The sequence below is a fragment of the Thermobia domestica genome, chromosome 7, assembly GCF_964235325.1.
Source record: "Thermobia domestica chromosome 7, izTheDome1.hap1.1, whole genome shotgun sequence".
NCBI lineage: Eukaryota > Metazoa > Arthropoda > Insecta > Zygentoma > Lepismatidae > Thermobia > Thermobia domestica.
In genome coordinates this window covers 40,807,604-40,821,138 of record NC_137460.1, presented here as the reverse complement: position 1 = coordinate 40,821,138, position 13,535 = coordinate 40,807,604, and the positions used below count along the sequence as shown (strand labels likewise).

At 35.0% G+C, this 13,535-nt stretch overlaps 1 protein-coding gene across 1 annotated transcript in view; it reads right to left on the bottom strand.

Annotated features, from left to right (window-relative positions):
* Window positions 1-4,531: 4,531 nt before the first annotated feature.
* Window positions 4,532-13,535, bottom strand: part of LOC145690027 (transcription initiation factor TFIID subunit 4-like) — a 59,945-nt gene continuing 50,941 nt past the window's right edge. The window contains exons 12-13 of the mRNA XM_081764525.1: window positions 10,285-10,332; window positions 4,532-7,106 (exon numbers count right to left, since the gene is read on the bottom strand). Coding sequence (XP_081620651.1) covers window positions 6,993-7,106; window positions 10,285-10,332 — 162 coding nt within the window. The 3' untranslated portion in view covers window positions 4,532-6,992. The remainder of the gene's footprint in view (window positions 7,107-10,284; window positions 10,333-13,535) is intronic.

The following is a 13,535-nucleotide window of genomic DNA, read 5'->3' as shown; positions in this document are numbered from 1 at the left end:
CAGTGGAATCTGCACGTTGTGCAAGTGAATGTTGGAACTAGAAGAAAATGTCACGCATGAAGTTACACAGTTTTCATCCAGCAAACTGAAGGCCGCTCTTCACAGCATCACCGACTACATGCAAACCACTTATATCAATATCCACAAGGCACTTCCTCTTAGGACTGTCATCCTATTTTTGCATCCAATTTCTGAATAAAACCAAGATTAACACTAGGACCATCTATTGAAACCTGCAATATATTCTTCCTGGGACGTAAGAGCTAAGCCAGCATTGAAACTGTCCAGAAAATCTACAGCTGTTGAACGTCCCAGAAAAAAACAATATATTGTGCACATCCTGTTAACACACAATGTCTAGTAAGTCCGTCTGTCGTCTTTGAACAACCTTGTTTGGTGTTTCATTAAAGCGGTATATCTTCACACTGTCCTAACTGGTCTTTTAGCATCGACTCAAAGCACAATGCTACTCCAGGAGTAATCAAGTATGAACACTTTGTTGATCCCATGCCGAACAATAAAGTTATGGAATTATCCGTTTTAAATATTTCACTAATCTCATCAAGATTACGTAACGACATACAATATTATGCTAAATCACATTGAGAGCCCAAATTTGTCAGACCTGATTATTTCATCAGGGAAAATAAAGCTGTTTAACCCTTGAGTAGGACTCCTCGATAACTCTTGAGGTGGGAAGTCACTGTATTTGTAACATGTTTACTGCTATTTTGCCGTTCCTTTGATGCAGATTCAACCATATGTTTTGAGGATAAAAGAACAATATTGAAGAAATGATGACAGAGATGTATTTGCAGACCTTACTTTTAGCAGTTGGTTACGTTGGTAGGTTATGTCCGCTACTACAGGAAATTTTCCTAAACCAACGATAGATTTTATACTTTTTCTTAACTTCTGACCTCGTATTTAACTATTTTCCTGCCCTTTCTTGACAACCTTGAAATTTCTCATATTTCCTGCCCGTGGGCATCCTGGGCTCCCAAACTAAATAGATTGTTGAAGGGAACTTTGTGGCACTTTTCCACATTACATTTTTTATCTAAAAATTCAAAAACAGTGCAAAGAAAATTAATTTATCATAGGATCGACTAATACCAAGAACATAATTAAGTTATACAAAAAGCAACAGGCTTAGAGCAATTAGCTCATAAAGCAAGGGATGTCAAATGCCATCGTGCAATGTAGTGACTCAACGTGTGTTGCAAAGATTTACGTCGAATGGCCTTTCAGTGAAACTCCTGTACACAGTGTGTCAGACCACACAACTTTCAAAGAACTGAATCTCACACACTGCGCGACAGATTAAATCTTCGGCAGGTACTTAAGTGCCGAGAATATTACCTAAGATACCCATCCTTGGGAAAGAAAGACCAATATTGCAGAAGCACCTACGAGTACCATCTATCGGTGAAGAGTGGAAGTTCGTCACTACGCTGAATGAAGCTTGGACTTATTTATTCGATTGTGGTTAAATTCACAATATAACTTTACTTCGGGTGACCAAAAATCCCGTTCAGAATTCACCCGTCATTAAAACTTTCTCAAAGGTATTTATGGTTGTCGCGAAATAATCCTATAATGGAAAATACACTATTATTTAGTCGCCTGAAAACTATCAATCAACTCTGCATACTTTCAGCAACATATATTGACATATTCTATTTATACACAAGATCTGCCCCGTGTGTATGGAAATGCCATAAATTCAGTGTTTGCATTAAGGCAAGGCCTCATTACATATACCTCATTACAGACACATATTTCTGTAACGAATCGAGACAACCACTGGCATCAGGGCTACTCCTTTTGAGGATATACTGGTGAAATCACTAGATGCCATTTCCTATGGATTTCTGCGAGTTTGATCTGAAGAGAGCACTTCCCCCGCGACATATCATCACTCTTCGGGCCTCGGAAAGCCTCTCCTTCCTGTGCTTTGTTTAAGCCGTCTACAACGGAAGTCGCGGTTCAGGGCTATTGTCAAGCCACACGGAAGTCATATTGAGGCCAAGAGATGGTGACGTCGTGGTTTTTCTTAACGTAATTTCGAGTTGAAATTTGGACACACATACACGACTGACCCTATCATATTATTTTCGAGTCGAGTCGATTTTGAGTTTAACGTCCCTTTCAGCAGCAAGGCTATATGAGACGGGACCTAGTGATTAACGTGAAATTCGAACCACATGAGCTCCCGTCGCGAATGAAACCCGGGTCTTCCACGCCAAAGGCGCGTACGCTAACCGCTTAGCCACGAAGAAGCTCATCATATTATTATATAAGAAAGAAAGAAAAGAAAAAAGCTCACTGACTGTTAGAAAATAAGTAGATCTAGTCGACGAGGCAAATGGATCCAAAGCCAGCTCCCTTCATGTATTCAAGTAAGACATTTTTCGATGATATAACTTCCATAATAGGTCATACACGACCCATGCTTTTTTTTTTTTTTTTTTTTGTGACCAGTTGTTGTTATCAAATTAAAAAATTTAAAACAAATAATAATAAGAACCTTGGTATTTTACTGATTATTTCTAGATTACGTATGTGAATGTTCACTCCTGCCTAACCAGTAAAGCAGGAACAGGGTAGCCAGATCTTCTCGGAGCTTAAGATAATATTAAAAAGGTTAAATAATGACCTGGAATGAATTAATACATAGAATGAGAATTAAGTTTAGGAATACCATACTGTATGCAAGAACTTAATGATAGTGACTGCATTACCCAAATATTCACTTGCACACGTCAACTATCATTACTCGATTTAAGGCTCTTACATAATTCAGAAGCCAAATAGATATTCTATCATGTGCAATAAAATCAATAAAATATATTGTTCAAAGGTATAATTTTGTCTACCTTCCTTCTTCCCAGTTTTCGAGTTTAACTTCAGAATTCCTAAAGGTTGTCATTTCCTACTTGTCTCCATCATATTCGTGGACATTACATACAAAAATTTGTTTTTTCTGAAATTTTGTCTAATCTTTTGTTCGAGAATCAGTTATCAGTTAGTGCTTGGGTACGAGTCATTTTTCGAATTTTAGGGAGGAATTACTTGACTTTTACCCCAAGGATGCTATTTATTTTGATTTTCTACTCCTTAGTAACTATATGAGACAGAGAAGAGTGAACTAGTGAGTGCACAAATTGCAACACTTTTTACTTTATTATTATTATTATTATTATTAGAGGACAACAAAGAAGAGCACCTTAAACTCAAGTGACTTCGTTACAATTTCTTCCTTATGTGCCAACAGTAATTTCAATAGTGTACTGCTTCCTTTGTCGCCAACTAGGGATGGTTTGTTCCCCCTTAGGATGATTTGAACGACTTTATTACGATGTCCTTTTGTCTCGGTACGGCTCTAATCATTAAAATACAATTTCTGTTGGTGTCATAATGTCATTCTGGCGTGTGAAGGCAAAAAGGCCGTGTCTGCTGAAAAACTGCTTCAAAGAAAATCACGACTTTGTGTTCTGCTAAAAGCCGCATACTTACGGATACGGCAAGGCTTATACCTACGATAAGCCAATATTATAGATTTGTGGCTTTCTGTTTTTGTCAATTAGCCTCACGATTTGACTACTATTAATAACCCAATTTCGCCCAAATCCACAGACATGGTCTTTTGCCTTTGGACGTCAGCATTGTTCCCAAACCTGTATTCACTTGATAAAATCTTTACGCCATTCGGTCTGCAATTAGTTGGCAGATAGGTTCACACATGAAGGAGCGTGTGTCAAATTAAAGAAACACCCAGAAAAATTCAAAACTTAGAAGTCATTCTGCCAGTATTAAATGAAGTTTCGTCAATGTTGGTGATACTTGTAGGGATTTAACGGAAAGTGTATGCCAAACTGATCTTTGCTTTCCAGGAAGAAATGTTTAACACATTGCAGAGGATATTGAAAAAAAATCCTGATGTATCTTTGGATTATTGACACAAATCATCATTTTTGCCAAATCTTGAAATTATTTTGCATGTATTAAGTACATATCTTGGCAGATTTTTACTACATATAAATTTAATGTCTATGACTTGTAACAGTAGTTAGCGTATATATGTATTGTATAACTAAAAAAATTACAATCGAAGCGATTAATGGTTATTCTTAAGTTCATTGCATAACGATGATTTTCATACGTGGTCATTGTAAATTCCATTTTTTTCCTTTGTTCTAAGAAATTTAAATAAGGTTTTGAAAAATTCATTAAAATTCAACAGTGTAGTTATAATATTACACGACTAAGTAATTTAGTTGCGACAAATTTGAATTCTTATGATGATATTATGTTACAATATTTCAGAATTTCTACAAAACTTTTTTTACACGATGAAATAGACGAAAGCTTCATCACGCTTCAAAAATCAAGGTAAATTATTCGAATTCTAATTAATTACTATTTGCTAGTTCACTAAATTTTGTATTTCAAATGTTGACAGTTGGAGGGGGGGATGATGTGTACTTTATGTTTTTTTTTTCTTTTTAAAAAATATAACAAATTTAAAGAAGTTTAAAACCATGTTTGTTCTCATTTACTGCTTCATCACATCACTAATATAAAAAAATAATAAAATTTTAGTTAAGGCGAGCACTTGTACCATTCATGCATCAAAAGTCAAACACACAGATATATAAATGCAATTTCTTTGATCTTTCATTTTTAAATAAATAACGATTGAAAAAAAAAATTTGCACGACAAGTGGCTAACAGAGAAATAATGCAATTTTTTTTCAAGGATTAGACGCATCACATATGTACTTCTGTAATAAAAAATTATATATATTTATATTTATATTGCATGTGTGTAAATATATGAACCCATCCAATACTGAAATGCTTTTCACTATTCTACAGAAAACAGAGCAAACATTCATAAAGAAGTGTGCTTTTTCTGTATTACAACAGTATATTTACAATATCCCTTCACAAATAAGGACATTTTGTTTGTTGCAGCCAAGTGTACAAAAAGGTAGCGTCATCAATATTTACTAAAACATGACCTCATTTCATCCGAAATGGCCCCTTGAAATATACAAAATAACATTTCTAGCATTCAACTACTGGATACATGTTGAATTATGTACAATACTATTTACATAGGGCCGTATTATATACATATATATATTATTTATATATTTACTTATATATATAATATGGTCAAGTGTAAAACTTTGTTACAAACAAGATTAATTTGGGGGAGAAACATCTTACTACCGTGGATTCAATCAACAGCTCTTGTACTCCATACCATGCATTAATTCTGTTTCGAGATAATTCACACACACACACACAAATACTCACTATGAAGTAAACTTTTTTTTTTTTATTTTTAATATTTTCTCTTAAATCCAGCTATAACAAAACAAAAAAAGTAACAGTTTTTATATGATTTCTATACCAACCTTCATCAATTCTATCCCATTAACAGCCGAAAGTAATTTAGATTATGTCAAGAAGCCTACAAAAGGTAATTTCTTCGCTAAAGTTACGATTTCTACTTATTTTTTGTTTCTTTTGTTTTGTTGAGGCAAGATGGTCAAACATCTATATATCTACTATCAGATCAGAATGCGACCGTCGAGATTATACGCCAAAATATTGCGAAATGGCGATTTCAACTTCAGAATTGCATTTGTCACTTAAGCACAAATACTCCCAGGTTTTTCGCAGTGTATTGTACTCTCAAAGGCAGTGTAAACGGAACGGGTACTATGCGTGTCTTAATGTACCTGCTGACAGAAGGACTCCATTAATAAGTTTCCTTTCTTAAGAAAAAGAAAATATTCAACAGCTTTTTAACATTACTTTAAATTTTTTTTTTCAAATATCTGTTATCACACACACATATAAATATATATATATATACGTATATATTAACATGATAGAATAATACACTACATACACATATTCTGAATACAGAGCCTTTTTCTTCATCCATTGAGGCTGTAAAGATGTTTTAATTTCAGGTACTATTTTGTCTTATTCAAAAGCCTAAACGTACATTTACCAAAATGTCGTGTGGAAGATATTTCTGCTAACTTTTTTTAAGTATAAAAAAACAAACAAAAAAATGTTAATTAAAATATTATTGTCGTTGTTAGTGTATGTGCAAAATTTTCATTTATTTTGATTTGAAAGAAAGAAAGAAAAAAAAATATCACGTTTTAAATGTGTATCCATGAAATTTTCGAGATTGTCCCTTCCCGTGTTTAAAAAATTTGTATTCTATACACGCACACATGGGTTCAAGAAACTTTGAATTTGCATACTTATGCACAGAAATGTAGTTAAAAATTCTTTTCTTCATTTCCTCTCTAGAATATAATCATGAGGTCAGAAATAACGTTTTCTCACTATGCAAATAATGATTAACAATTGCAATAATTTCTCAAAACAGAAATCTTCAAATACAGTAACAATTATCAAAATATTACTTTTACTTACACCCATTTGCTGACAACAGAAAAGAAATAACATACATCTTAATGAACTACATAGTTTTCTTTTTCTTATTTTTATGTTGTTTTTTTCTTTTTAAATTTCAAACATCACCATTGTAATAAAGAAAATCAAAAGTTGCATATTCAAGACGAGAGTCTTTCTTATTCGTTACCTGGGAGTATCAAATGTTGAACTACCAAAACATGTATTTATCAACATCCAAATCACAGCACATATTACTTTGCATCACTTTCTTTATAACACAACAAGAGTTCTGGCAGATGTCTGTTTATTTGCTCTTGTGTCATCCTATCACACTGCACCACATACGCGCACACATACACACATACTCAAATATACACGCATCTGCGGAGATGTCTCTTGCGTTCAAAATGAGAAAAACAATGATTTTTGTTTGTTTGTGTCACACCAGCAGTAGTTTGCTGACATTTTTTTTTTTCCTCACAGATATCACCAAGGAAAAAAAATATTGTAGGATGATTTTGTTTTTAATAACTTGAGTTTCACTTCAAATAAGATTTGTACAACATAGGTGTCCGACACGTTTCTTTATCTTGTTCTAGGAGAAACAGAAGATCCCTGAGATTGACTCTTTTTACTCGCGGTCTCATTGGGAGCTGAAAAATATGATAGAAAAGTTTAAATAAATTAGTAGCAAGAAAATAAACATACTGAAATTTGAGATCTCAAGTAACATCTCTGATTTAATTTGGAGACAGGTTCCTGCTAATCCACTTGAACAGTATATAGCAAAACCTTGTAAATTGACTCACCTGATTTAACAGAAAATTTCTAATATGCACACATGAATAACTTTCGGAATAACAGAGCATGGTTATTACATTGATCTGGTTCCATACAGACTACTCTTGCTCTCAAAGTATATTATTAAAATAATCAAAAAGCCTAGTTGGAGATGTGGATAACTTACCAAGTTTAACTTTACTTTATGGAGCATAAATGGCAAGTATATAAACTCAAAAGCTATCAATAGAAGATACAGATTTAAGATCTTTTTGTTTAACGTCCCAGTTTATTCGACGAGGCTAAGAGAGAGGGGATGATAAAGTAGTAGAAAGCTGGAGAAGCCCAAAAAAAAACACTAACACGGTGTTTGACCACCATGAGCTCCACTTGGCGGGAGCTGGAATAAAACCAGGGATCCCACACACCGGAAGTGAGGGCTCTGTCAGACATACTCGCAAAACATATTTCAAAAGGGCCCAGTACTAATAAATGTTTGCAAGCAGGGACATGGTACAGAATACTTTCTAGGCGGAGTCGCACGAAAGATGAATATGGTGAAGCTTTTCTTAAATCACCGGATACTACAACAAATGATGCATAAAATTTTCATAATTTTTGCGTCATTTGCAACAAACCATATTAAAATTGGATAAGTTTTACAATGCTATGACCGAATAATATATATATATATATATTTTTTTTTTTTAAAGAAACTCTGTAGAAGCAACTCATAATGTCTACTCCACAAATACTCATGCTTGGGGTATGGAATGGAAAATCTATTATTTATTCTGGAAGAGCTAATTGTTCCAATATTTTTACAAAGCAAACGTAACAAAATATGAAATTATACAAGAATAACAGGAAATGAGAACTATGTGAAAGATTTTTGAATACCATTATAACAGGGATGCAAATAAACAACAAAATTTTACTAACCCAAGAAAAAAGCTACTGGGCGAGTGGTTATTTGCATTCCTGCATTATAAAGAGTCAGAAACTGAAGAAATCTTAGTGTAGAGAAATTTTGTTGTGCAATTTAAAAAATAAAACAAAAAGAAAAAGAAAAAAAGAACAAGAATTTAGGAATGACGTACAAAAGAAATACAAATGAATGAATTGATACTATTTTAGACCTTCATGTTACTTTGTCATCTTACAACTTCCTGCACTTAAATTTGATTTACGGTATGAAAAAATAATCACCAAATTAGAAAACAGCAAAGATTGAATTGATCGAATACGGAAGACAGAACTCAAAACAAACACACATACACACACAAAACAAAAAGCTTATCTTTAAAAAGGTCACAGTGCCATTTGCATAATAGTTTTTATCGAGTAACTGAAACCTACGTCAGTCGTTCAATATGTAAGTTCCCTAAGCTGTAAAACTTTATTTTTAAGTTACATTTGTGAACTATACATACATGTGTACAGGGGCGGATCCAGGATATGATCAAGGGAGGGGCTAAACCATATTTTGCCGTTTTATCCAGTGTAAAGCAGGATTGAAGCTCATTTTATCCATGTATACCTGAGCATCAACGGGGGGGGGGGGGGTCTCCATATAATCCTCAGTGTGATTCAGGCATTTGTTTCACCGTTGCACTAATTTGTCCAAATCTTTTGCAAAAAATTAGAGCTCTGGCTATTTAGCACTTTCCTCACATTCCGTTTCACTTTTCAAACCGTGCATCTTGCAATGCAGACTTTTAACACCGGAAAAAGATGGAAGTAACTCGGCACTAAACTGAGACTGTATCGGGAGTGGGGCAGCCGTTCCAAGCCTAATTCTTCAATTTTGTGTCTTGTCTGTGTGCTGAATGGGGGTGGGCGTTATCATCAAGAAAAAAACCAGGTCACTTATGTTGATTTGCGTTTTCCCAAAGAAGAGCTCAGGTTCGACATAAACGACCTTGTCTCCTATCAACTGGTGATGAAGTGAAGCGGAATGTGAGACGAGTGCTTAATAGCCAGTGCCCTGATTTTTTGCAAAAGGTTTGGACAAATTCGTGCAGCAACGGTAAGACAAATATCTGAATCTCAATGAGGATTATGTGGAGAGGGGAGAAAGGATCCACCTACATATGTATGTATAGTTTATAATGTATCTTAAAAATATACTTTTTACAGCTTAGGGAAGGTTAAATATTGAACGACCCATGTACTTATTACTATCCGAACACCATTATTTATTAGGATTATCTCTGATGGAATTAGTTTATTATTCCGAATGTATTCAACTGAACAGAGAATATACCACTCAATCTCCCGCTGAGAAAACACACACAAAAGAAACAAAGTTTTACGTCTCACAATTATGCCCTGCAGCTAAACGAGATGAATGATTATTAATCGAACGTGAATGACTATGAAATAAACGGTGGAACTCCGAGAAAACCCATCAACACAGTGTTGTTCAACACAAACTCACATGAGCTGGGTGCGAACCAAGAATCCCAGGCACCAGAGATAAGCGTTGATCTACCACTGAGTCACCGTAACCCCAAAACATTTTAAGTTATATTTGGTTAACTCTCTCATCTTACACATGATGAGAGATTCATTTTCTTGATATGCGTAACCTGCTCTGCGCATCAATGGTATTATTTACAGGCAATATTTGTCATTATATGATCCAGTACGAAAACACTTTCCCTAATCTTTAGAGAATAACTTAATTCTAGTTGAGAAATTATACTACAGATGAATAAATAAAATAATAATAAAAAAAGATAGGTTTCCAATTCTCTTGTGTTTCGCATGTGAAACAAGTACAAAATTTTAATCCAATGTTCTCGGGATTGCTGCCAGAGTGAGTGTTGCTGTGCTGAGCTTTCGTTACCATACAGCGGCAACATCTTCAGAGATAGCTCTGAAGATGTTGCCGCTGTATGGTAACGAAAGCTCAGCACAGCAACACTCACTCTGGCAGCAATCCCGAGAACATTGGATTAATAGTAGACGCCAGCAAAGCTTCAAGATCATATTGAAGTACAAAATTTAATATATCACTATTATATTGAAAGAAAAAGGAATTCTCACCTGTGTTCTATTAATAGTAGTAGCACCACTTGCATTCCCAACTCCAGACTGAAAGACAAAAGAATATACATGATTATACAACTGAAAAATATATACCATGATATACAACGATACGATAGCCCTTCTAGTAGAAGAAAGTGGGCATGCAAATCTGACAACATTGTTTTACGCGCTAGTTTTAGAGGAAACCTAGATATGATTGCACACAGAACAATTGGCAGGTCAAACTTATTATTTTGTAAAAACTACGAGACAGTTGGCTCTTCGCTGATAGTTATGTCTAATACTTGTGTAGTGAATGTGTGAAGAAGTAATTATTCATCATCACTAAAAACAGATGGATAAGGATAAGTGACTTGTTTCAGCTTCCCTAAAGAGAGAGTACTAGATGGACTCAACGGATTCAGGCCACCGTGAGACAAATGAGCACCATATGACAGGGCAATTGTGCATGCATAAATTTTGAATCACCCTATTTCCACAGAAATACTTGTCTCGGTCATTTGAGGCATTTAATTCTCACTCTTCCCGCCGACAGATGGACTGAACGTTGACTTTAACGCTATCGGGAGTGTGATTTCATCTTAGTGACACCGAAAGCTATGCATTCAACTTCATACTATAGTTTTCGATTATTTTACATGTCACCATTTCCGCCGAATGGTGGTAATGGCGGCTGAACTCTGTTACGTACGGAAATTTTTTATCTACACTTAAAATCTTTATCTACACAAAAAAATAAAAAGAAGGAAGATATTGCCTGAACCTGAAATAAAGATATTTTTTCAGCGCCTCTGGCGGAAAGTTGTGAATTACGTACATACGAAGGTGTTTGGAGAGGATGGCTTGGCCATTCGATCACTACTGTGAAAGTGGGCACTATCTGTTCTATTGTAGTCAACTATAACGTAATTACATTTACAAGTGTTCGATTAGTAAGTTTAACAGTTTCTTCAATGGAGAGAAATATATATAATTTCAAAAGCATTATTACATAATTACAGAAAGGTGTTAATCTTGTTTATGATATTGTGTGGTTAAAAATTACTGTGGTGCTGCATAAAATAATTCAATTGGAAGTGAATACAATTATATACCAATTTTTGGCAATAGGTGAGTTGTTGTACTTGTTTGTTATTTTCTCTGATTTAAAGTGTTAATCTATTGAGGAGTATATATATATATTTATTTAAATTATTTAGCAAAGCCCTATCAGAAAGTTTTTAAATATAAATTTATTGGAAGTAAAATTACATTATTGCATTGTATTAAGGCATATTTTGCAGATGTGTTAAATTTCTCAATTAGACTTACTGCAAGAAGTCTGTTTTTGAGTCTAAATATATATGTTTTAGGATATCAATTTACTTATTATTATAAATTACTATTCTTGTTCAAATCAATTTCTAGTATATATTACTCGATTGCTTTATTGTTATAAAGTTATGCATTTCATAGATATATTAGCTTTCATTTCTATAGCCTTGTATTACCTCTATGATTATTGAAATACAGGTTTCAGTTTTGCTAGTCTGAAATACGCGTTGCTACGACAGACAAGAATTATTATAGAAAATATATCCAATATTTGCGATAGAAGGAACTTTCAATATTTTCCCTCGTTTAACAATTATCATTGTAAGGCTTGTCTTCCTGTATAGATACTTGTTCTGGTCATTAAAAGCTGGTGACCCACGACGGAGCTATAACAAGGCACGTTACAACTAGGACTCAAACAACATTGGGACTATCACTATTATTCATCTCAGCGACCCCAAAAATTATGGATTAGACACTAATACGATCGTTTTCGATCATTTTTGTACGTCACCCCTTTCCATTCCCCCCTAGGTATGCTACGGAGATCTAACTAGGGCTGAACTTAGATTTAAAGGGCATCTGAATTGTAACCAATCAACTTAGGGACCCCGAAAACCCTGGATTCGATACTAATTATTGGTCATTATCGATCATATTTGCCATCTCCTCCCACTGGGGCAGAGCTTAAATTTAGAGCACCGGAACTGTCATCAATCAACTTAGGGACCAAGAACACCATGGATTCGATACTAATATCAATCATTTTTTTTATTATTTTTACATCGCATCATTTCCTCAAGAGGTGCTACTGGGGGCTGAAATTGAAGTAAAACAGCATTGGGACGTCACTATTCAGTTTAGCGGCGCCGAAAATTATGGACTCAACACTAATATCGGTAATTATCACACTAATATCGATCATATGTCACCTCATCCCACTCCTCTCTAGGTGTGCCAGAGATCCAACCCCTATTAGGACTGTAACGGCATCGGAACTTTCATCAGTCAACTTAGGGAACCCCGAAAACTATGGATTCGACACTAATAACAGACATTTTCGATAATTTTTACATATCACCATTTCCCTCCAGGAGCGCCACTGGGGAACGAAGTTGAACTTAAACGGCATTTGGAGTATCACTATTCATTTCAGCGACACCGAAAACTATAAATTCGACACTAATTTCGATCATTTTTACGTCACTCCTCCCACTTATCCTACGTGTGCTACATGAAGGCTTACCCCCACTGAGTGCTGAATTTGGCCTTAATGCCGTCGGGAGTGTCAGTTTATATATTAATGACCCCGAAAACTATCGATTCGACATTAACATCTGTCGTTTTCAATTATTTTTACATGTAGCCTTTTTAACTCCACTCTTAGTAGAGCTAGGGGTGTCTTACTACACAACATTTTGTCCCTGATTGTAAATCATACATGCACCACGTTTGGTTGAAATTGCTCCACGCTTTTCAGAATTATGGTGGAACATGCACGGTGTATATATGAGCGGCTCGGGCTAACATAATGGTAGCCAAATTTTCTAGCTTTCGAGTAAACTGGAAAAGAAGATTGACCATTCCACGCAATTAAAATGACCCATACCGAACAAGCTTTACCTGCCATCTGCAGTTCCATTTCTGAAATTAAACTACTTACAGATTGTTCTGTGGTTCACTCACAACCCATTCCACCTAATAATTCACTTTCTTCGGAAGCGGTGATTTCTATTACGTCTGCCTGAGCCGCCCATATATGGTTGTACGAGCAATGCCTTAGGAAATAAGGAACTGAGTAGTATAAATAACAATAACCAACGCCATCGACTGTCCCCTATCACAAAATAAGAAACCGAATAGAATAAATAACGACAGGCAACACCGTTGCTCCTGTCAAAAATAAAGAATAAGTAAAATAGAAACCACGAACG